Source organism: Boeremia exigua (genome assembly GCF_020726555.1).
Source record: "Boeremia exigua strain MPI-SDFR-AT-0100 chromosome Unknown C7974scaffold_7, whole genome shotgun sequence".
In the NCBI taxonomy this organism is placed as follows: Eukaryota; Fungi; Ascomycota; class Dothideomycetes; order Pleosporales; family Didymellaceae; genus Boeremia; species Boeremia exigua.
Genome location: NW_025763524.1, coordinates 761,214 through 782,312, shown reverse-complemented (window position 1 = coordinate 782,312; position 21,099 = coordinate 761,214). Strand labels below are relative to the sequence as shown.

The 21,099-nt window shown below is 52.3% G+C and overlaps 10 protein-coding genes across 10 annotated transcripts; 3 read left to right on the top strand and 7 right to left on the bottom strand.

The window, feature by feature from the left end:
• Positions 1 to 135: 135 nt before the first annotated feature.
• On the top strand, positions 136 to 2,464 carry C7974DRAFT_396017 (uncharacterized protein). The gene is made up of 5 exons (XM_046142033.1): positions 136 to 709; positions 754 to 878; positions 938 to 956; positions 1,018 to 1,642; positions 1,691 to 2,464. Exons 1-5 carry the CDS (start codon positions 536 to 538, stop codon positions 2,434 to 2,436), a joined length of 1,689 nt encoding a protein of 562 aa, XP_045996176.1. The 5' UTR covers positions 136 to 535; the 3' UTR covers positions 2,437 to 2,464.
• Positions 2,465 to 2,500: 36 nt separating this feature from the next.
• On the top strand, positions 2,501 to 3,541 carry C7974DRAFT_396016 (uncharacterized protein). Its single transcript, XM_046142032.1, has one exon. It carries the CDS (start codon positions 2,913 to 2,915, stop codon positions 3,477 to 3,479), a length of 567 nt encoding a protein of 188 aa, XP_045996175.1. The 5' UTR covers positions 2,501 to 2,912; the 3' UTR covers positions 3,480 to 3,541.
• Positions 3,542 to 3,554: 13 nt separating this feature from the next.
• C7974DRAFT_455424 (glycosyl hydrolase family 76-domain-containing protein) lies at positions 3,555 to 5,200 on the bottom strand. Its single transcript, XM_046145966.1, has 2 exons — positions 4,103 to 5,200; positions 3,555 to 4,036 (listed from the first exon to the last, which is right to left on the bottom strand). The coding sequence occupies exons 1-2, from the start codon at positions 5,042 to 5,044 to the stop codon at positions 3,623 to 3,625; spliced, it is 1,356 nt and encodes a 451-aa protein (XP_045996174.1). The 5' UTR covers positions 5,045 to 5,200; the 3' UTR covers positions 3,555 to 3,622.
• Positions 5,201 to 6,145: 945 nt separating this feature from the next.
• C7974DRAFT_376914 (fungal-specific transcription factor domain-containing protein) lies at positions 6,146 to 8,176 on the bottom strand (the record flags this gene model as incomplete). Its single annotated transcript, XM_046140314.1, has 2 exons — positions 6,146 to 7,924; positions 7,994 to 8,176. The coding sequence occupies 2 exons, from the start codon at positions 8,174 to 8,176 to the stop codon at positions 6,146 to 6,148; spliced, it is 1,962 nt and encodes a 653-aa protein (XP_045996173.1).
• Positions 8,177 to 8,554: 378 nt separating this feature from the next.
• On the top strand, positions 8,555 to 10,169 carry C7974DRAFT_312462 (major facilitator superfamily domain-containing protein; the record flags this gene model as incomplete). Its single annotated transcript, XM_046138367.1, has 2 exons — positions 8,555 to 9,028; positions 9,081 to 10,169. The coding sequence occupies 2 exons, from the start codon at positions 8,555 to 8,557 to the stop codon at positions 10,167 to 10,169; spliced, it is 1,563 nt and encodes a 520-aa protein (XP_045996172.1).
• An 82-nt stretch (positions 10,170 to 10,251) lies between these two features.
• Positions 10,252 to 11,342, bottom strand: C7974DRAFT_200658 (uncharacterized protein). Its single transcript, XM_046136759.1, has one exon. The coding sequence runs from the start codon at positions 11,156 to 11,158 to the stop codon at positions 10,334 to 10,336; it is 825 nt and encodes a 274-aa protein (XP_045996171.1). The 5' UTR covers positions 11,159 to 11,342; the 3' UTR covers positions 10,252 to 10,333.
• C7974DRAFT_200669 (uncharacterized protein) lies at positions 11,253 to 12,381 on the bottom strand. The gene has a single exon (XM_046136760.1). It carries the CDS (start codon positions 12,283 to 12,285, stop codon positions 11,347 to 11,349), a length of 939 nt encoding a protein of 312 aa, XP_045996170.1. The 5' UTR covers positions 12,286 to 12,381; the 3' UTR covers positions 11,253 to 11,346.
• A 28-nt stretch (positions 12,382 to 12,409) lies between these two features.
• Positions 12,410 to 13,639, bottom strand: C7974DRAFT_396010 (class II aldolase/adducin N-terminal). Its single transcript, XM_046142031.1, has one exon. It carries the CDS (start codon positions 13,561 to 13,563, stop codon positions 12,478 to 12,480), a length of 1,086 nt encoding a protein of 361 aa, XP_045996169.1. The 5' UTR covers positions 13,564 to 13,639; the 3' UTR covers positions 12,410 to 12,477.
• Positions 13,640 to 18,086: 4,447 nt separating this feature from the next.
• C7974DRAFT_396005 (yeats family-domain-containing protein) lies at positions 18,087 to 19,731 on the bottom strand. The gene is made up of 6 exons (XM_046142030.1): positions 19,517 to 19,731; positions 19,428 to 19,468; positions 19,147 to 19,295; positions 18,891 to 19,042; positions 18,555 to 18,792; positions 18,087 to 18,503 (listed from the first exon to the last, which is right to left on the bottom strand). The coding sequence occupies exons 1-6, from the start codon at positions 19,523 to 19,525 to the stop codon at positions 18,415 to 18,417; spliced, it is 678 nt and encodes a 225-aa protein (XP_045996168.1). The 5' UTR covers positions 19,526 to 19,731; the 3' UTR covers positions 18,087 to 18,414.
• A 106-nt stretch (positions 19,732 to 19,837) lies between these two features.
• On the bottom strand, positions 19,838 to 21,018 carry C7974DRAFT_396004 (RanBP1 domain-containing protein). Its single transcript, XM_046142029.1, has 4 exons — positions 20,612 to 21,018; positions 20,300 to 20,564; positions 20,121 to 20,249; positions 19,838 to 20,073 (listed from the first exon to the last, which is right to left on the bottom strand). The coding sequence occupies exons 1-4, from the start codon at positions 20,909 to 20,911 to the stop codon at positions 19,997 to 19,999; spliced, it is 771 nt and encodes a 256-aa protein (XP_045996167.1). The 5' UTR covers positions 20,912 to 21,018; the 3' UTR covers positions 19,838 to 19,996.
• Between the last annotated feature and the right edge of the window lie 81 nt (positions 21,019 to 21,099).

Sequence of the window (21,099 nt, the reverse complement as noted above, 5' to 3'; positions counted from 1 at the left end):
TCGTGAGGTAGAATTGGGTACCAGCCGCCGATCAAGAATGCTTGCGGAATCATGCACAACACTCCATCCGGTGATCATCCGTGAAGTTGAATCATGTTGAGATTTAAGCAAGTTTGCCGAGTTCACCTGGGAGCTGCGCAGGAGCCACTACCGGACCTTAACTCCGCTGGCTGTACCGCGGTCAGCAACACATTCCCAATTTCCTGTCTTGCCGCCTGTAAGGTACGAGCTCATTGGTCTACGGGCTGCTTCAGCAGCAGCAGCCGCTACTAGGACCTTGTGAATTTCGCAGGGTGCCATGCAAATCAGGACGCCGTGTGGCCATCTAGAGCGCGCGACATGCGCGCCCCCTAACATCCTTTAGTGTACCCGCTCCAGGATTGGGCTCCTGGTTACCCAACCAGTCAGCGCACACGGAGTTGCCAGCGACGTGCTGTCGAGCTGTTTCACACAGCCCTGGACCTGTCACCTCCGCTTCGATGATTCCGGGCTTGAACAAAGAAGAAGGCAGCTTCCAACACTCTTCCCGTTGCTCATGGCCTTTTGGGATATAGTACTGAGCTCGGCGAACGCAAAGCTATATGGAAGGCGACTCATTCCGAGTATTGTCGATGACAATGCAAGACACCAGCCAGAGAAAATATGTTTCTCATTTCCTATCTGCTATGCTACTTTGAGCGAGGGTTTCCAGGATGTCAGCTGGAGATGCGTACGTATGAAATGCCTCTGATCGAGCAGTACTGACAGTTCTAGTTTGCCAATGCCATCGACAAGATGGCACACTTTATCCAAAGAAGAGTGGGCGTCAGCACTGAGTTCGACACGATCATGTACATGGGATATCCAGATATCAGAGCATTCATAGTGCTCGTTGCCGCGTAAGCTCCTGCCTAAACCAACCCCCACCTTGTTGAATTAAACTGACGTGCTCTCACAGTGTGAAGACAGGCCACAAGGTACGATATGTTCTTTCGAACAGCGAGCGCGTTTCCCTAGGAGCATATTGACACAAGATAGACCCTTTTCAGCTCTCATCGAAACAGCCTTGTGGGTCATACAAACCTCATTGAGCAGACCAACTGTAAGATCCTACTACATACGGCTGGATTCCCTGTATCAGGCATCCTCGAACGAAATCGGCTCGCATCCTTTCAAGTACCGGAACTAGCTGCTCTCCTGGACAACTCATCATGCGAACCCTTCCCGTACCGTAAGACATACGAGCAATCAAAGCATGAACCATGCTTCGTCATACACACGTCAGGCTCTACCGGACTACCTGCCCCAGTAACGTGTTCGCACTGGTCTACCGCCACGACGGACCGACACCATCTCGTGGATCCCTTAGACGGGAGGCCTACTGTATGGGCTGATCTGTTCGACGCCAGACGTCGCAACTACGTCGCTTTGCCAATCTCCTCGAGCTCAGGGATCGGTTCTGGCATCTCAGACACATGCTATAACAATGTCACTGTTGTTCTTGGCCCCCCCGAGCAAGCTACCGCGGAGACCATGGTCGAGATGCTACAATATGGGGACATCGATGCAATGACTTGCGTGCCCTCAACGCTGGAAGCGTTCGCAGAGAAGCCAGATGTTCTAGTCAGACTTCGAGGACTGAGGAACATCGCTTACATTGGAGGTATACAACGTCCCCTATCCTGCTATGAGTCTTACTGATACTGTGCAGGGTCTCTGTCCCAACATGCCGGGGATATTGTCTCCCGATATGTTCAAATAGTGACCCTGATGGCATCGACTGAGACTGTCGGTGTGGTACAGCATGTCACCGACCCCGAAGACTGGTCTTATGTTTGCATAAACCCCATCTGGAACGGCATAGAGATGCGACCCGTCGCCAATCTTTTCGAGCTCGTCTACGTTCGGAACCCGGAATGCGCAGATTTCCAAGCAGTATTCGGAGCTAATCCTCATCTGACGGAATATCCCATGCGCGATCTGTATTCTCAGCACCCTACGAAGCCACATCACTGGAAGCATGAGGGTCGTAAGGACGACATAATCGTGTTCAAGAATGGCTGCAAATTCAACCCGATACTACACGAGCGACTAATAGCAGCCCATCCGAGAGTGCGTGCCTGCATGCTTGTCGGCACTGGCAAGGAAATGCCTGCAGCAATTATAGAGCTGCATGCACAATACTATACGGAAGATAAATCGATACAGAGAAATTTGATAAAGGAAATCTGGCCCCAAGTAATCAAAGCAAACGATGTAGCAGATATCCATGGCCAGCTCGAGGAGCGCTACATTCTTTTTGCTACGCGAGAGAAGCCTTTTGTAATGGGACTGAAGGGCACAGTCCAAAGATACAACACCAATCGTCTTTACGCGCAAGAGATTGATGCTCTTTACACATTGATAGCTGAAGGAGGCATGAGTACACTTTTTCGGACCGAATCCTCAAGAAATTAATAATTGTTCACTAATCACGAGACTGTATCTAATCTTCAAACAACAACGTGCCTTGGCATGTAAACCAACATTGACCTTACTGTGTACATAGCTCGTGTTAACGCGGTGTATTGGATACACCGACTCCGGTTGGCTACTGTAACCTACCTACACTAAACTACCTTCGGAACGGACTTCCAGCTCAGGGATTCGGCTTTCGGAATCCCATCTGGCTTACTAACAACGAAGTTCATTTTCGGAGCCCCGTTACCTTCTATGCCCGTCGATGACCGATTCATGGGACATGTGTGTGGCAGATCAGGCAACAGACTACCTTCCATTTCCCTCCCTATTATAGTTTCGGGGCTGAAGAGCGTCGTATAAATCAGCCGTACACGCCCACTCTCAGCTACAACAATTAACGAGCAGTTCACACATCTTTACAAAACTCACACAAAACACCCATTACATTTCCAAAAGCCAATTTCGACAGCAACATGGCTCCCAAGTCTCTTCACGCAGTCGCCTTGACGCCAATCATCCTCGGCCTCCAGAATGCAGCTGCCGTGCTCCGCAAAGGCGAAGCACATGCCAAAGCCAACGGCATTGATTCCAACGACTATCTGACTGCACGTTTGCACTCCGACATGGGCGATCTCTGCTTCCAGGTGTACCGGTTCACCGACAGTGCAAAGTTTATCGTGGAGCGCTGCAGCCCGTCAGCCCCCACCATCAGCAATCCCGATGTGCAGAAGACCTTTCCCGAGCTTCTAGAGCGCATTCAGAAGACGCTGGAGTATGTCGAGAGCATCGGACCTGATGCCTTTGAGGGTAGAGAAGATGAAGAGGTTGTGCTTCTCATGGCGAGGAATGCGCCGAATGGTCCCGCCGAGGTTCGACTGACTGCATTCAACTACGTTTTGCAACAAGCGCACCCGAACTTCTGGTTCCATGTTACAACCATGTACGATATTCTGAGGAGCAAGGGCGTGCCGGTAGGAAAGACGGACTTTTTGAATGGAGCTGGAGTCATCCCTATCAAATGGCTGGGACAGAATGCGTAGATGCACATCGGACAGTGGAAATTGGAAATGCACAGATCCTATGGGTAATAAAGTTTCTACAGACCACTATGACCAAACGCCCGCTTTAATGCATTCGTTACTTCGTGCCCTGTCCAGCTCCTCCCTGGCCTCATATCCAAACATTACAGTGTCATAGCGGCAACAAGTGCATCCATTGCACTCGAATGTGTACTCGCGTTCGCCGGACTAACAAACGGACCAGACCATACCACACTGAGCGTGTTTCCCTGCTCTTCGTCCCTGTTGTTCTTCCAGATACTATCGGCATTCGTCCGGATCGAATCCGCAAACGCATCGTCTGGCGCCGCTTCATGGAGAAGCTGCAAATTGCGCATGAAGACACCCTTGAACTGGTTACCATCACCACCGCAATTGGGCTCGCAACCATCATGGATGACGCCGTTGTCGTCTGAGAGCTCGGCAATGGCGGCTTTGGCTATCTTGGTGGCGAGGGGGAGGTAGGTGTCGTTAGGCGTGGCCTTGTTGAGCTCGACTAAGCCACCGAGAATGACGCCTTGATTGTAGGACCATGTGTTCTGAACCTTGTTAGACACGCTCACACAGATTCCGCTAGCAATAGAGACTGGTTGTGTAGTACTTACATAACCGTTGTTCTTGCACCCTTCAGTCAATCCGTCGTTGATGGTGCCTTGCTCGTTGATCATCCCGCTATTCAAGAACCAAGTGAGCGTCAATTCCGCCCATTCGACATAGGTATCCTTATTCTCAGCACGGTTCGCCAGATGTGCTGCTGTTGACAAAAACAGCTCATTGGCGATGGCATTCATGTAATCCTTCTTCCAGCTCCAGAAGATGCCGCCATTGCCGCAGCGCGTCGGCCAAGCTTTGGTGACTTGACCGAATATGCCCTCCGCCAGTTGGAGATATTCGATCTTCTGTGTGACGTCGTAGGCACCAATCCACGCCAACGCCCACCACAGATCATCGTCGTAGAAGCCATCGAGCCAGTCTTCAGGGTTTGGTGTCGTGGCTAGGGCGACTTGAGTTGCCTCATCCTTTGATTCCGATGCAAAGCTGGGCAAGCTTTGTATGTCGACATATTGACCATCATCGGCGTCCCAATCGGGGGGGAATGTCGTAATTGGCTCGTGATTGCCCCCTGGGTTAAGGCTTTTGAAGTACCCTGATTCCGTACCGGTCTCATTGAACAGTACGAAAGTGCCATTCCCAGGGTCAACGTCTCTTCTCCTGTTCGCCTCGTTCTCAACACCTGGCTGTGGGTTCTTGGCGGGCGCTTGCAGCAGCGTGTTTGCGAATACTCTTGTCGCAAGGTTCTGCAGCTGTGCGTTGTTCGGGTCGTTTTTTGCGAGATTTGCGATCATCGTCATAACGTTGGCACTATTCCACCACCCTGTTGTGTCCCAAAGGCCCGTTCCGGCATCGTACCAAATTTGTAGCGTCGAGAGGGCAAATTCTGCCCGTTTTGTCGGATCAGTGACGGAGTCGTAGAGACTTTGTGCAGCCGTGTTAGGAATGAAGGGTACACTGAAAAGCAGCGATTGTAAAAGAATGGAAGTATACATGATGATGCTGGCGAGGTAAATCCTTCCTCGATACAAATAGCGATTGACAATGAACGGTTATGAGTATTATGGATATAGGACAGCTCAGTACCGCTCAGAAATGAGTGTGAGAGGAAAGGAACCTCGACGATCTTGTGGATGAACTTGTGGCGCGACATCTTGTACTGTACATAGCGACAGCTACGCGCCGTTGCGCTTTCTCCATAATTTCGAGGCCTAAGGCACCGTACCTGCCAACCATCCGTTCATTTACTCAGGAACAGTCGAAACAACCAACAGAATCGAATAGCAGGCTGTCAAAAGAAAGTGGGTATGGATTATGAAAATCGCATGGCATACCTTAGCGCTATTTTTAGGGGTACCTGCCCTGCGACGTGGTGTCGTTTCACACCTGAGATGGCCTCTCCGACGATTGGAGCTTGGTGCAATCGGAAAATTGAGGGATCCCGTTTTGGTATCCAACAGTATGCGCTCACACTCATGAAGCCTAGCACAAGCCTTGACAATATGTTATGCATTGCAGGCGCATGTGTACCTGGAGCTAGCCCTGTCAAGGCGGCAGCGATCGCCGTGACGCACGGGCTCCAATGCACAAATATGGAGCTGGAATATAAGTCCGAGCTTCAATAGGTCAATAGGAGACTGACGATCTTTGCGAGTTGGTTGAGTGTCGAGTTTTGCGATGAGGACTTGTCCAGTAAGTCAAGTCTAAGACAACCCCACCACCAAGACCTCGGGAGAGATTCAGGTAAGCCACGCACGTGGAACCCTGACTGCGCAAATAACCTTCGTCCCGTTCGATCTGAGTTGGCAATAACAAAACGATTGCTAGCGAGCGGACCAAGCTGATCTCTGTGACAGTCTCTACAGGACTCTTCCCGATTCCGTCGATGTAGAACAATTGCTTGTTGGCAACTCTTCAGTGCGGTATACAACCTAGTCGCAGCACTGCGGGGGTGGAACACTCCAGTATTCCGTGTCGTGCAGTGATCAACGATATATTGTAATCGATGGCCGGCAAGAAGACTGGCGCTGTAACAGTACGACGTGGATGTTCAAGCCCAGGATAGCCGCCAGGACCAGCCAAGATGAAAGCCAAGCTCACGCAATGAGAACATCACCACCAAGTTCCTTCACTTCATCGACCCAACAGTTGTCTGCACCCGAACCTGCTCGATCCTTACATAACCAGATGGTCTCTAGGACTCTTTTGACTGTGTGTAGGTAGCCCCAATACATCTCACTGTACAGCGTATCCAACGTGTTCATGATCCACTCGCGTTGCCCGGGGTCCTCAGACTCAGCGCCAGCCAAGAACAAAGGCCAACATATGCACTTGAAGACTGCGTCACCGGGTTTGAGATGTGAGATATGGTGAACGACGTCGTTGGCGAGAGCTATCAAGTTGACGATTGCCGTATCGCTGGAAGGGTCTAGGAGGGGATGCGTACAAGGTAGTACGCGAGCAAGGTAGATACAAACAGCAGAGCGGTGCGCAGAAGCAATGCGTACGCGTTGTTTGAGATCCTCGAAAGGTGAAGCAGGCTCAAAGTCGCATGACCATGCGATGGGATCGAAACTGAGCGCTCGTTGCAAGAGTACACCTACCTGCTTCTGGATGTTGTCTCTGAGGTTTCCTGAAGATCCGTCGCGAGAGTCGGGTAGCTCAAAGGATTCGAGCATGATGCGAAGGAGAGGTGATGGCATCGACAGGTAGTTGTTAGTCTCTGCGTAACGTAAGATTGGATCCAGATCAATAGTGTCTGGTACAAATTTCGACATCGTGGAGAAAGACAGTGTAGATCCCAAGACATAGAATACCAAGAGGTCGGAAAGAATGGTCAGCCGCAGTCTACTCATCGGTCGCTGTATGTATGACGGCTCTCCCAGCAACTTGATCAAAGACAATGCGCCATCGACGTGGACCTTCCATTTGTCTTTGCCAGACTCCACGAGAGTGTAATTGACGAAGAGTAAGATGGTTACCAAGACCAGATCAATGTTCGAGGGATTGACAGAAGCAACGTCTTTTGCTAGCAGGGAGAGTGCGTTAGTCTTTGCAGTCAACGCATCTCGATACGAAGACTGCAGTGGCCCGCCGAACCGGCTCACTGCTTGGTAATATGCGACAAGACACGAGCTTTGCTGCGCTTGATAGGCTGACTGGCCCATTGGGTTGCGCGATATGTTGAAGACATGAAAGGCTGAATTGGCAACGATGATCTGCAGCAGTAATGGATACGCAGAGGTCGCGGGTATGAGATCGCGAATAGGGTTCTGTCCCGGCATGTCGTAGACTACCATGTCTTCACACAATTGCGTCGCGAAATGGTAGAGGTAGTAGCGCGAGTGGCGGTCTAGATCGTTAACCAGTGGGTCAACTAAGGGTCGGTGAAGGACCATCTCGGTCCCGTCCTCGGCTCCCGGTCCGTGAGCGGATCCATGCTGTACATCTTCGGCTGCCGCACCGGCCGCGGGCTCCGACGAACTTTGTTGTGTGTGTGCAACAACAAGATCAGACTCCCATGTGATGGCAGGCGCATCGTGAGGCTTGGCTTCCTCTTTCAGGGCTCGTTCCTCATATGACTTTCCCATCATCTTCCCGCGACTCGCAACCCCGCGATTCCACACAAAGAGCTTCCCGTAACCCAGGCATTCGGTACCAGATGAAAGACATTTGTGGCAGACCGGTGAAGAGCGGTCGCATTTCCAGCGACGTCTACGACAGTTGTGGCAGGCTTTTGTGGGGAGGTTGAGCAGTGTTGAGCTCATTGGACAAGCTCCATGCAAGGTCTGTCGAGTATTGACCTTGGTGGATTGTGGATGCTTAGGGAAGACGCAGATGATCTCGGGGCTACTGACGGTTGTCGTGTAGCCTGACTAAAGATCCCCAGAGTTGTTGCTGGCCACGAAGTCCGCTACCGAAATGTTGCCGGTGCGCGTCCCTACGGCGGGCTGTATCGGCCGGACTCGCTCTCCTCGGCACATCCACCATTCAGAGCTCTCCATTTGCTGACAAAGACCCGCCTCCTGCGCGTTTGGCTTGTTTGCAACTCTCCTAGCTTTGGACAATCGTTCTCCCAATTCAGGGGGTGCTAGCTTGAACAGGAAGCCAAGTTTCATCTCTTGCATCTCTTGGTCCACCTCGTCACTAGCATCGGCACAGACGTCACAGACGCATTCGAACCCAGCGGCTTCTCTTGATGGATTTCTCAGCCAAGATGTCAGTCACGTTGACATCCAGTCATATTGCAGCCGTCATGGCGACGGACTGTCATGATATAGAAAGAGGTTCTGTTGGAGACCATATGGCACTTGGTCCCCTGACTCCTCTGTAGGAGTATTAAGTTTACAGCGACAATCTCGGTAACTGCCTATCACGCCTTTTTCGGCTTCTTTCATTGCACCATACTACATTGCTCGAAAATCCTCATCACGCCGAATTGCTTTTAGCTGTATCGATTTTCGATGTCTAGTAATTCTCCCTCGCCCCAGTGCGACTCTTCGGTCATGCCTCCTCCAAAGGAGGTCGAAGATGGCCTCCCTCAATCGCGGGGGGGATACAGCCCATCAGAGATCGAGCGACTTGGACGAGAGCGGCCAGCTGTGTTCACTTCAATATGGATGGAACTTGGTTTCTGCGTTGCCTTACTAGGATCGATGTTTGTCGCTGAGTATCTCATTTCGGGCTTCAACATCCTTCTGCCCTCGTTGACTCCGACGCTCAACATCCCCAAACAAGCGGAAACATGGCCTGCCAGCGTCTTCTCTCTGGTCACAGGCGCGTTCCTTCTACCAGCAGGTCGGTTGGCTGACATGTACGGCGGGTACATTGTTTTCGTCAGCGGGTTTGTATGGCTCCTCGTATGGACAGTCATCGCAGGATTTAGCCAAAACTACATCATGCTCATCTTTTGTCGAGCACTTCAAGGATTTGGCCCTGCAGCTTTCCTTCCTTCTGGAATCATGCTTTTGGGTAGCATTGTGAGCCTATATCTCTTGACTTTGCAGAAGTTCGTACACTGACATGTCATAGTACCGACCTGGACCACGGAAAAATCTAGTATTCAGTCTCTACGGCGCCTTTGCCCCCGTTGGCTTCTTCACTGGCATTTTCTTCGCTGGTGTCTCCGCACAATTCACGACATGGTCGTGGTTCTTCTGGATCGGGGCTATCATCCTTGCCCTTGTTGGTGTCGTGGCATACTTTTGCGTTCCAAATAGGCCCGAGGACAAGCACGGAAAAGATGTCAAGATGGACTGGTGGGGTCTGGTCACCGTGGTTCCAGGCCTCATTCTAGTCATCTTTGCCCTCACAGACGGAAGCCATGCGCCGCAGGGATGGGCTACGCCTTACATCCCGGCCACATTCATTCTCGGCTGGATCTTCCTCGGCGCATTCATCTACATCGAGGGGTGGGTAGCCGAACAGCCTCTACTACCCGGCGATATGTTTCACGTCAAGGGTATGAAGTGGCTTGCGACAGCCCTGTTCTTTCAGTACGGCACTTTCGGTATCTTCCTTTTCTACGCTTCCTTCTATATTGAAGAAGTTGTTGGCGCCAGCCCCCTTTTGACCGCCGCCTGGTTCACACCTATGTGTGTCGGTGGTCTTATTCTTGTTACTGTTGGTGGTCTCGTTCTCCACTTGCTTCCAGGTCGTATCCTCCTCCTCATTAGCGGCACTGCATACATTCTCTGCAGTCTGTTATTCGCCATCGTACCGGTTCACTTCAACTACTGGGCGTACGTGTTCCCGTCGATGATCTGTGCCACTCTTGGCATCGATATTACATACAACGTCAGCAATATCTTTTTGACAACGTCGATGCCCAAGAACCGGCAGGGCTTAGCAGGTGCCTTCATGAACAGTCTGCTGTTTCTCGGTATTGCTGTTTTTCTGAGTTTCGCAGACTTGGCAGTCAGCCAGACAGAAGACCGAGGACCGCGAGAGAGCTACAAGATTGCATTCTGGCTTGCAACTGCGCTATCTGCCGCTGGCTTGATTCTTATGTTCTTGGGCGTCAAGATCGGCAAGGCGCAGAGCGATTTGACAATTGAAGAGAGGCAGGAATTGGAGAAAGAGTTGACGAGGAGGCACACCCACACAAGCGAGCAAGAATGAGTAAGGTCGCGTAAGGTTGTGTTCCATTCCAAGTTATTGTAGCGTGAACGATAGAGTAGAGTTATACCCAAGTCAAACTCGTGACTGCATAATAGCATCGACTTATTCCTAAGCTTTTTCTTGAGTCCAAGGACTTCATGCACTTAGTGAACATCAAAACCTATTCACTTCTTCTCATTCTTCGTGCCGCGCTTGAGCGCATCCGGCACTCCATGCTTGAAGCCTTTTCGAGTGGTGGCTTTCCACTCCGCAGTATCACGAGGTAGACCTTGTTGGATGTTGATATCGTCTTGGATCAGGCGATTGCGAACTTCCTGTGTGTTACCGATACCGCTAAAGATCTGTCGATCGCGGCAGACAGCAAGGAGTGCGAAGTACTTGTATTGCGAATAGTCCTCGCCATCATGCAGGGGCTGTAGTCGATCCACCCTAAATGCCTGCTTCCGAACCGACGACTTTCGTGATGGTTGCGGTGGTGCTGGAGTTGAAAGAGACGGTATGCGGCGACGTGTGGGCATTTGTATGAGTGCTGGATCTTCCAGACGGGCCTCGAGCTCAGAAATGTCCGTCAGTTCCGAATCATCGCTATCGCCATCGCTATCAACAGTGTCAATGACATCGTCTTGGGAAATGGGGTTCCCGTCCTCATCGATCCTGCCAGCCTTGAAATCTTTGACAAACTTCTTCATCTCCATGTCTCGCTGCTTCTGATGTCGATGTGCGGTGGCGACAGTGGTCATCTCGGGTTGGAAACCAGTGTAGTCTGGGTGCGTTCCGAGATATTGCTTGGTGTAATTTCGATGCTGAACGACTGGCTTCAAGAGCTCTGCGGCCATAGCATCGTCGATGATATGGTGTGTATGAAGGGATGCGACATGTTCGGCCATCATCTGTGCATCTCGATGTGCATGCATGTCACCATAGACAGATCGGAGTTCTGCATTCCCGATGTTGGATATTGATATCCCGGACGACACCTCGAAATTCATGGTGGTCCAAGTGCGTAAAAGTTTAGGTGGTGCAATGTGAGCGAACCAGTTTTGAGATTCTCAGGGATATGTCATTGAGTTTTACAGCCAAGTGAAAGATCTTTTAGAGGTGAAAGTGGAAAGCCAGAGTGAAACGCTTTGCAATTGATAATGTGTCAAGCCACCATGCACAGCTAACTCGACTACTCTCAAGCTGACCTCTTCTCAAGTTTTCGTGGTTGTTTCCGGGAATTATTGGAGTGCGCAGCGGGCGCACTTTCGTTGTTTGAGCCGCTCTGCAGTTTGCGTGGCTTCTTGCGGCCCTCTTTTCCAGTATGCAAATCCTTCGATTGCGCGTCGACAGCTTCCTTCGGGTCCGTTTTCTGATCTATCCTATTGGTATCTTGCTGATCGCTTGGAGACGAGTCTTCAGACTGCGCCGGAACAGAGCCTTCAGGGTTCGATTGTTTCGACAGATCATCCCCCTTCCCTTCTTTTTCTGAAGACTCATCTCGTGTAGCAGGCATTGACGGCAGTTTCGACTGTAACTTTCCGAAGGCCTCTTTCTGGTCGTCACTAACGCTCCAACTGTCCAGCTCGTCCTTGCTAGGTGCATCTTGTTCATTGATTTGACCGACCATCTTCTCAAGTTGCTTCTTCTGGCTTTCAGTAGCCTTCCACCCCGGTAAAAGTCCTGTTATCTTTTGAATCCCCTTGCCAGCTCCCTTTTGCATGTCCCAAAAAGGCCCATGTAGCGCACCCGTCGCGGCGCCAATGCCGGCACCCAATCCCCCTAAAGCCGTCGAGGTAACGCCACCGACCAAAGTTCCTGTTATGGCACCTAATGAAGCTCCTGGAGCAATACCAAGGCCTGCACCGACGGCCATGCCCTGAAAGGTGCCTGATTGCAGGTATTTGGCTGTCTTTCCAAGGGATTTCGATTGGATTTGTTGTTCAAGAGCTTGTTCCATGAGCTTCTGGCGTTCTTCTGGGTCACCCGCAGCGGCCGCTGCGTGCAAAAGCTCGGTAGCTTTGTCGTGGGCTTCGGCCGCTTGTTTCGCGACTTTAGAAGACTCCTTTTGCGCATCCTCATCGGACACGCCCTTGTGCTCAGACTTCTCTGGCTCCTGCTTGTTTTCGGCTGCCATGATCAGTGGATGTAAGGGGTTCTCATCTGCGATGTTGATGTTTTCCAAACAAGATACCTCAAAACATACGTCATTGGCGCTGAATGGGTGCTAGCTTGCCCATGGCTGCATGTCAGCATGGATCCACAATGAGATGATCAAAAGATCAAGATGAATTCAGCGAAGATGTAGTAAAAAGTGTTGGCTCACTGCTCAATTAAGGAAGTCACCTCCCGTTTTGGCGAGAACCTCATCGTAGTACCCCTGAAACGCAAGCCATCCTTTCTCCGGCGTACCTACTTGCTTGTAGCTTTCTGCTGCTTCTATCTCGGGAATAACCTTCGGCTTGTGACCGTTACCAGCAGATGCGGCATCAATGAGCAATTGTGCCTGGCACGTCTTGTCCAGGCTCAAAAACCAGAATGCTGCTTCATCGACACTCTGTCCGACTGTCAGAATCCCGTGATTCTGCAAGATAGCCGCTTTGCCATTGCCGAGCGCATCTGCGATTCTGTCGCCTTCATCGCCCTCCAATACTACGCCGCCGAACTGCTTGTAGACACCATGGCTTTTGAAGAACCTAAGCGAGTCTTGTGTGTACATATCGAGCTCTCGCCCGAACGCACTCCATGCCTTTCCGTATACGCTGTGCGCATGGCACGCTGCGTGCACGTCGGGTCGTCGCCTGTGCACTGCACTGTGAATGGCAAAGGCTGCAGCATTGATCGGCTGCTCTCCCTCCACTACCTGGCCCTGCTCATTCACTAAGATCAAATCTGACACCTTGATCTGGGAGAAATGTGTTGACAACGGATTCAGCCAGAAGTGGTCCTCAAGAATTGGATCGCGCACAGAGATGTGTCCGGCAACACCCTCGTCGAATCCACGCATCGCAAAGACACGATAAGCTGCCGCAAGATGCTGCTTCCGGTACACGCGTTCTTCCTCGAGCGAGGAAAAGGTCGGGTATTTACGGATTTTGAGGCGAGAACCGGAAGTAGTCAGTCCCATGGCAGTGACCGACTGATTGTCGGTATGATCATTGTGGTTTACAGTCTGGCTCGCTGCTACCGAGGCGTGGCGCGGCTTCGTTGTCGTTGTAAGAGCACGAGCTGGGCGCTGACAGAGACACGACTGTGCTTTTGGCCTCGGCAAGTTCGGGCGTAAAATCGAGCGAGCGACGGGGCGTACTTTGTTCATCATGATCACGGTCGTGTATGGCCAGCATTGGAAGTGCAAGAGCTTCTGGAGTGAGCAAGACGGCGCTAGAGCTTCCCCGCAGACCGACCCGCAGCTCATAGCCGACCATTAGCCCATCGTCGTATCTAACAATGTTCAGTCTCATCACTCCCAGCTTCAGTGGGACGATGATTTCTGTGTCAACATTGTTGTCACAGAAATAACGAAGGCGAAGTACCGCTGCGTCAAGTACCAACGCATGCTCTCGAGGCGCTTACCTCGTCACAATGACACCGAACGTCATTCCGTGATTGTTCCTTCGAATGCGCGCTCAAATTTGGAACAAACTATCAACATCCTATGGTTTCCTTCTTGGTTGCCCTCGAGTTACGTCTAGGCTATGAGGCATCATTGCAAACTTACCCATGAAGGTCATCTCTGGTTGTCTGAGGGCACAGCGAAGCTTTACTTCACGATACAAGCTCGGCTTCCAATCGGAGAGGAGATACAAAGTGCATTGTGCGGGTCAATTCAAGGTCTGGGTTGGTAAAAGCTGTGGTCGTGCAGAACTGAAAACAGGTTTGAACATTCACTGCCAAACTGACTGAATGCTGCTCAAGTGAAAAGGCATTAGGTGGTTAGATCAGTGCGCGCTCCGCTTGTTTCACTTCGATTCCCGTCCCGGGTGGTATAGCTTCGCAAGCCTTCGAACTTCATTGCTTGTTAACACGACTACCATTCCCATTGTCAATCCACCTGTCCTACGATCCGATCATGTCTACCTCACTTGAGCGGTAGGGTTCAATCTATGTCTCTTAACGACGTAATTTCAACTAATATCGTCGTCAGATCAGCCCCTGTAAACCTAACGCTTTTGGTGCCTTACGCTTCCTACTCAGACCCTTTGACTGGTACTGAGTACAAGGCATACAACCTGCATCCAGATCTGCTGACAGCACCTTACTTCCTCGAGCAGTTCACCGAGCTCTCGTGCGACGACTTGCAGGTCATCGTCTTGGACCAAATCCTCGTTGAACACTTCGACGTCTACCAACACTGGCTTCTGACAGGCGAGCTCCTTTTCACTGACAAGGGAGGCGAAGCCAAGAGCGTCGGGCCTACCAAGCAGCAAGCAAATGAAGGATACAACAAGCTGCTCCACTGTTGCAGCCTCGCCTGTGTCCTTGGAGACGACGTCTTCCTCGATGCCCTCGCCAACAAGCTCATCATCACGCTCCGCCTAGGATCCAACTTCCAGTCCGAACTCATCCGTCTTTTGACCCCTGATTGAATCAAGTGTATGGCCGCAGAAGCAGGCACCCACTCAGGGCTGTTCAAGCTGCTCGCTCACGCATATGCTCGCTTTGCTTCCGTGGATGAAATTCGAGTCCTCGCGTTCACCAAATGCAACGCCTTGTTCAAATGCCAGGTTATGCAGAGCATGGCTAGTATGCGTGCTCATCAGCACATGGATGGCAACGACGCGCGTGACTTCGTGGTTGGACCATGTCATTATCACACGCATAGCTTTTACGCGGGTTGCACTCAGAAGGAGTGATTGGTTGAGCTATCGAGTATCCGAGAAACTTTTTCTGCATAACATGTTTCTCAAACTCATTGGATGATGGGCACTGCCTCTTCCGGACAAAATCACAATCTGCGAAAGTTTGTGCTCCATAATTTTCTCAACTGCCCATCGTCCAGAAACTCGCTCATCAGCTACCTGATGTCATGTTTTGCCTGCACTCTAAATCCCACAATAGTACGAGCTCATGTGTTCTGCGTCGCAAACAGACCAAACCCGTTTCTATGTCCCACCATTTCAAATTCGAACATCAAATATGTTGTTCTATTTCCTTCTGAAATATACCAATCTGGACCGCATGTGTTCTGCACCCTAAAACTACCAGGAGAGCGGATATGTCCCGCCCCTTTACCCACAAAAGAACCATCACATGTCCTGCCGTGCCTGCTCTGCCTGGGCTCTGAAATCCTTCCATAAACATTTTATGTTGTCTGCGTCCCGCACCGATCAGACCAAGCGAGTGGCTATATTTTGCCCTCCTGAAGGCCTTTCACAATGATTCAATCCGGGCTGTCTGCCCTGCACTTCGACACGCGAAGATCATGTTCTGCCTTGCCTCCGCCCTCCCTCTCAACTCTACATTGTAACGCCTTTGGGTACAGTCCGTCCTATCTGCGCTCGAAACCAATACCCTCGGCACACATTTATGTTCTGAATCCCCAGACCTAAGACTCTCTTGTTGGCCACGTATGTCTCGGCTTTGCTGCTTTGTCTAAGCTCTAGAAACGTAACGACACTTGCTCATGTTCCGACCTGCCTGCTCCGAAAACAACAGCATTACATCCTCATGTTCTGGCCTCCAAATCACCGTCTTAGTTACTATATGGCCTCATATGCCCTGCCATATCTAGGTACGCCTCAAAGAACAGGCATTACACCTATATGTCCCGCCCTCCAGATAAACTACAAAACCTTTAAAGTTCTGGTCTGTTTGACCTTTTCACCCTCCCGGGGTCTATAAATCACTTAACGCACCGTAATGTCCCGGCCCGACTGACTCAAATTGCTGCATCGTCTGTAGATGTGCCCCCCTAGAATCCAAGCAGATTGAATTGAAGTCCCGCCATGACTGCCATAAAGCACGCCAACAAAGGAGACATATCCTGACCTCAAAACTTCTCCCCATGAATTCACGTCCAGGCTTGCCTGCTCCGTCTGCGCTCTGAAATCGATACCCTAGCTTCCGTATCTTGGTTTGCATTCTCTTAAACCCAAGAGAAGGAACTCATCTATCGCTTTTCGATTTTACATCCACATCTTTGCATGTCCCGGCCTGCCTGACCTGTCCATCCTCCCCCCGGCGTGTCTGCTCTGAAATACATTGGCAAGAACGTATGTGCTGCCACCGAAAAACAAAATCAGAGTGACGATGTGCCATGGCTTGGTCTGCGTGCTCTGAAACAAAGACTCGATGCATTCATGTCCTGCGCTCCGAAAACGGAAGAAAGGAGATTTATGTCCCGGTCTGCCTGCTCCTGAAATTACGACCTTGTATCTTACTGCCACGTCCTCGACATACCGGACTCAGACTGTTGCAGTGCGGCTTTGTGGACCGGTCTGCCTGCTCTAGAACCACGCCTGCAGAGCTTATGTCCTGCACTCCAAAACGCAATCCACGAACATATATGCCCTGGTCTGCTTTTGCTCGAACCACCACCTTCCAGCTTACTGCCACGTCGCTATACGCCGGCGTTAAAGCCTTACAGTACATACCCGTGTGCCAGCCAGCCTGCTCTAAATGTATAGAACGAGAATCTATGTTCTGCTCTGCGCTGCTGTCTGCTCCCCGCCACAACATCTAAAAATGTGCCGTACCCAATGCATGGCCGGCCGTGGGGCAGAAGATGAGCGATGACCTATACTTCGTACAACGCTCACTCCATGACTTCCATCACTTACCTCATACTCCGTACTCTGTTTGCTGTATCTTGCGCTGCCTGCGCTCTGAAACCAACATAAATGCCACCTAATGTCCTGGCCTGTCTGCTCTAAAAGCAAGGCAGAAAAGGGGTATGTCCTGCTCTGCGCTGCCGTCTGCACTCCATCCTGAACCCCGAAAAACCAGGAAGCATGCTGTGATGACCTGCTGTGGGGGAGGAGAAAACTTGTAACACAGTACACACCCATCCAATACCACTATTCTACGCCCTATGATTTCCACCCTACATCCTCCATGTTGCACAGTCTGCGCTCCGAAGACCGTTGAATGCCACGTCATGGCCCGGCCTGTCTGCTTTAAAAATTGGGAGTCTGGGGTATATGTTCTGCTCTCGACCTGCTCTGTTTGACATCCGAAGACTCGCTATACCTACCTATGACATGCATGACTGGATGTGGGAGAGGAGACGGAGTACACGACTCTGCTTTACACTGTAGCCACACTCAACAAGCGTCTGGCGCTGTACCTGTACCCTTTTATCTGCGCCACCGGTGCTTGGAAACGAGCAACTGGCAATAAAATGTCCCGGCCTGCGTGTTCGAAACCTGGCTTCGACTCACTCATGTCCTGCGCTCCGCCGCGCTCCATCAGCCTCTCGCCTTGAAACCCGAAAGGTCGCTGTCTTGGCCGTTATCGTATGCTGCGGTAGAGAGGTAAACGCACACTCCATTCTACTACACCACACCACACCACACCGCACCCAACAACCCCGCTGTATCCTTTTCTTTGCGCCACCGGTGCTCAGAAATAGACAAGGGTCTCCAGAATATGCTGGTCTGTCTGCTCTAAGCACCGGAACGGAATATTGATGTTCTGCTCTGCTGTCTGTCTGTTGTCTGTCTGAATTCAGCATGGCTGCGATCATGGCCTGTTGCGGGGGAGTTGCGGTGGTTGTGGTACACTGCGCACTTCGCTGCACTGCATGGCGCGTACGCACTTCACGGCAGCAGCGATGGCAGCCAAAACAAAAGCTTGACACCTTCACCGTGTTGGCGCCGGGCGGGGTGGAGCATGACCAGGGCAGTGCTGCTGCGTATGTGGTGTTAGTATCGTCAGTTCGCCGTCACCACACATTACAGAACATCCTACATCACTTCACAAAAGTGCCGTAACCCTCAAACCCATGAAAAAAATTCATTAAAGCCAGCCCAAAGCCGTGAAAAAGCCCATTCTCCCTACTTTTGCCCCAACGCCTCGTGCCTCGAATAAGCTGACTGTAGAAAAAAACCCAGCAAGGGTGCTGCAGCAGACGCGTGCCGCTCGCGGGTTCCTCGCGATATCCAAACTGGACGCGAGATATGCGTGCGGTCGTAGCGCTCGAGCGCAGCGCTGGGGAAGAGGACGGGGCGGGAGCGAGGGTACTGGTATCGTGTTGGAGTCCCGAGTAGTAAAGCCGTAGCAGGATAGTCGCGAATGCTCATCCCGCAGCGCGCCTGACACAGCTACGCTAGAGCTCCGTCTTGCTCGCGGTGAAGTCCCAAAGCATCTTGATCAGCGAGTCCGGGAGCGTGTACAGATCGACGTGGAACTCGCCGTCTACGTTGCATTAGCCCACACATCATGTTCCTGTAGTCCAGGCAGACTCACTCTCAACGTCGTTCTTCGTGTACGTCTCGCTCGTCTTGTTATCGTGCACCATGGTGACCACGTGCAGCAAATCGTCCTCGCTCAGCTTCTGCAGGCCGTCGGCGAGCTTCTCCATATCGACGGCCTTGTCACGGCGCGCCTTCTTCTTGGATGCGTCCTTGCCGCGGACACCGTTTGCGTCGGCGGGCGCGGAGTCGGTGAGGAGTGCTAGGAGCTCGGGCTTGGGGTTGCGGAAGGTCTGGAGGTGTTAGTGGGGTGCGAGGACAGAGAGCTTGCGGCTAGAGAGCTCGAGGTGAGAGGATAGAGGGTAGAGGGATAGAGAGGAGGAAGACGTACGACCTGATGTTTCGCCTCGTAGCGCTCAGACTGGAAGTTCAGATCGTGGCTCAGCGTGTGCTCGCCGCCCTTGTGCGCAGCCGTGAGGACAATAGTCATGTCGAATTCGCCCCAGCCCTCCTCGTCGATACGGAACGGAGGCTTCTTGAAGGCTGTGAGTATGTCAGCGACATGCCCGTGCATCAGCCGCATCCCCAGGCGGGGTGTCAAAGGTCTCCACGGGTGTCGAATATGTCCGTGGTGTCATAGCACTCACTCTGCTTGTTCTTGGGAAACGACGGATGCAGATTGTACACCGCCTTCTCGTACACAACCGGCAGCACCTCGTTGCCCTGGTCATCGAGCAGCCAGATCTCGATGTTCCACGACCGCATCGGGAAGCCCTCGACCTGGGACGGCTGGTCACTAGTGTTTGTTAGTTGCTGCTGCCCAAACTACTCGTTGCTTGTAGCTATATCTATAGCCATCGCCATCGCCACGAGGTGCGAGTGCGCGGGAGGGCGCTGCCAGGTGGGAGGGAGAGTGCGCGCGACTCACTTGGGCGCCTGGTGGGTAATGATCTTAACCCAGCGCTTGACCTGCGTGGATTAGCACTCGTCGCGTCCGAGGGTGTAGAGCGCGCTTACGTCAGGCATATTGGCGGTAGTGTGTGAGTGGTGGTTGGGTGGGTGTTTGAATTGCGCGTGCAGGCGCGTGGAGAGCGCGGGCTTGACGTTCGCGCGATGGGTGCGCGGGCGGAGCGGGACAGCTACAGCTCGAGGGCTTGGCGGCAACGCAGCTAACGGATTCAGGTGAGAGAGGGCCAGGCAGCTTTGGGAGCGAGCTTTGGGGGCGCGTCGGTGTGGCGCGCAAAAGAGGGGTCGCGCAGGTCGCTCAAGACTGCCGGCCGCCTGTTTGTGTCCGCCCGCGTCGCCTTCACCGCTGTATCACCTGCGCGCGGAATATTGTTTGGGGAATGCCGTGGACTTGGAGTCGGGCCAATTTAGTACTATCTAGTATGTGCAAGTGTGAGAGCTTCTATCGCCGTTGTGGTTATGATACCGTCCCAAAATGTCATCGCTTCGTGCATGATCCTCATTCCTCCCTCCACCCACTCACGCCTTGCCTTACTCTGATGACTTGCCGAACAGGGCCTCGTTCTCCTGCTGGGCCTTGATGAAGGCCTCCTTGAACAGGTTGGCGTCTGGGGCACGTTAGCAGACATCGCTGTCGGTGGGAGGCTGCACTTACTCTCGCTGTTGCCAAAGCGGATGGCCAGCGTCTGCGCCTCGGGCTCGCCCTCACTGACATCAGCGGCGGCGTTCCACACCCAGCTGCGGTCGCTGCCGACGTTGGGCGACAGCTTCATGTCGGGTACAACTGCATCTTCTCAGTATAATCCTGCGCCTGTCGCAACGTACTATACATACCGTAGTGGTTGGCACAGACCTTGAGCGTCTTGTCTCGTCGCATCACCAGGCGGGTCTTGCCGTTCTCCTTGTGCTTCAGTAACCTGACGTCGCCGGTACCCCTCTCCTTCCACTCTCGCGACTCGCGGTCGAACTTGAACAGCTTGGCGCGCATCTTGAAAACCTGCTCCTCGAGCTCCTCGTTCGTCTTGGTGTCGACCTTCTCGGTGAGGTGGACAACGGGGGCAAACTCGACGTCGGGCTCCTGCGCCTCGGGGTCCTCCTCCTGTCATGTGTTAGTAGTGCTTGCTGTGAGGATACCCAGAAACGTACAGTGGCGCCCTGTGCCTTGGACGAGCCGGAGCGGTCGTTGACATCGTCGGTCTCCTCCTTCTTCTCCTTCTTAGGGCCGCCGCCGAACATGGAGAAGACGTTGTCCTTCACTGCGGCTGCGGCCGAGGTAGCAGCTTCTGTCGCCTTCTCAGTGACGGGCTTGTCGTCGCTGGTAGTCGCAGGCTTCTCCTCCTTGTCGGCAGCCTTGTCGGTGGTGACCTTCGCGGTCTCGTCCTTGACAAGAGTTGCGCCGGGGTTGGCCACCTCAACGGCGGGGTCGGGCTTAGCGACGTCAGACATGGTATGTGAGATGACTGAGACTTTCTGTGTGGGTTCGTGTGGGAGACACTGTAGAACAGGGTACAGAGATGTTTGTGTTGTGGTTTGTCTAGTCTAGGAATTTGTGGGCGGCGGCAATGAGGGGCATGTTTAGCACGGGCACAAACAGTAGCGCGGCACCTAGCGCGCACAAATTCAGCCCTAAAGTG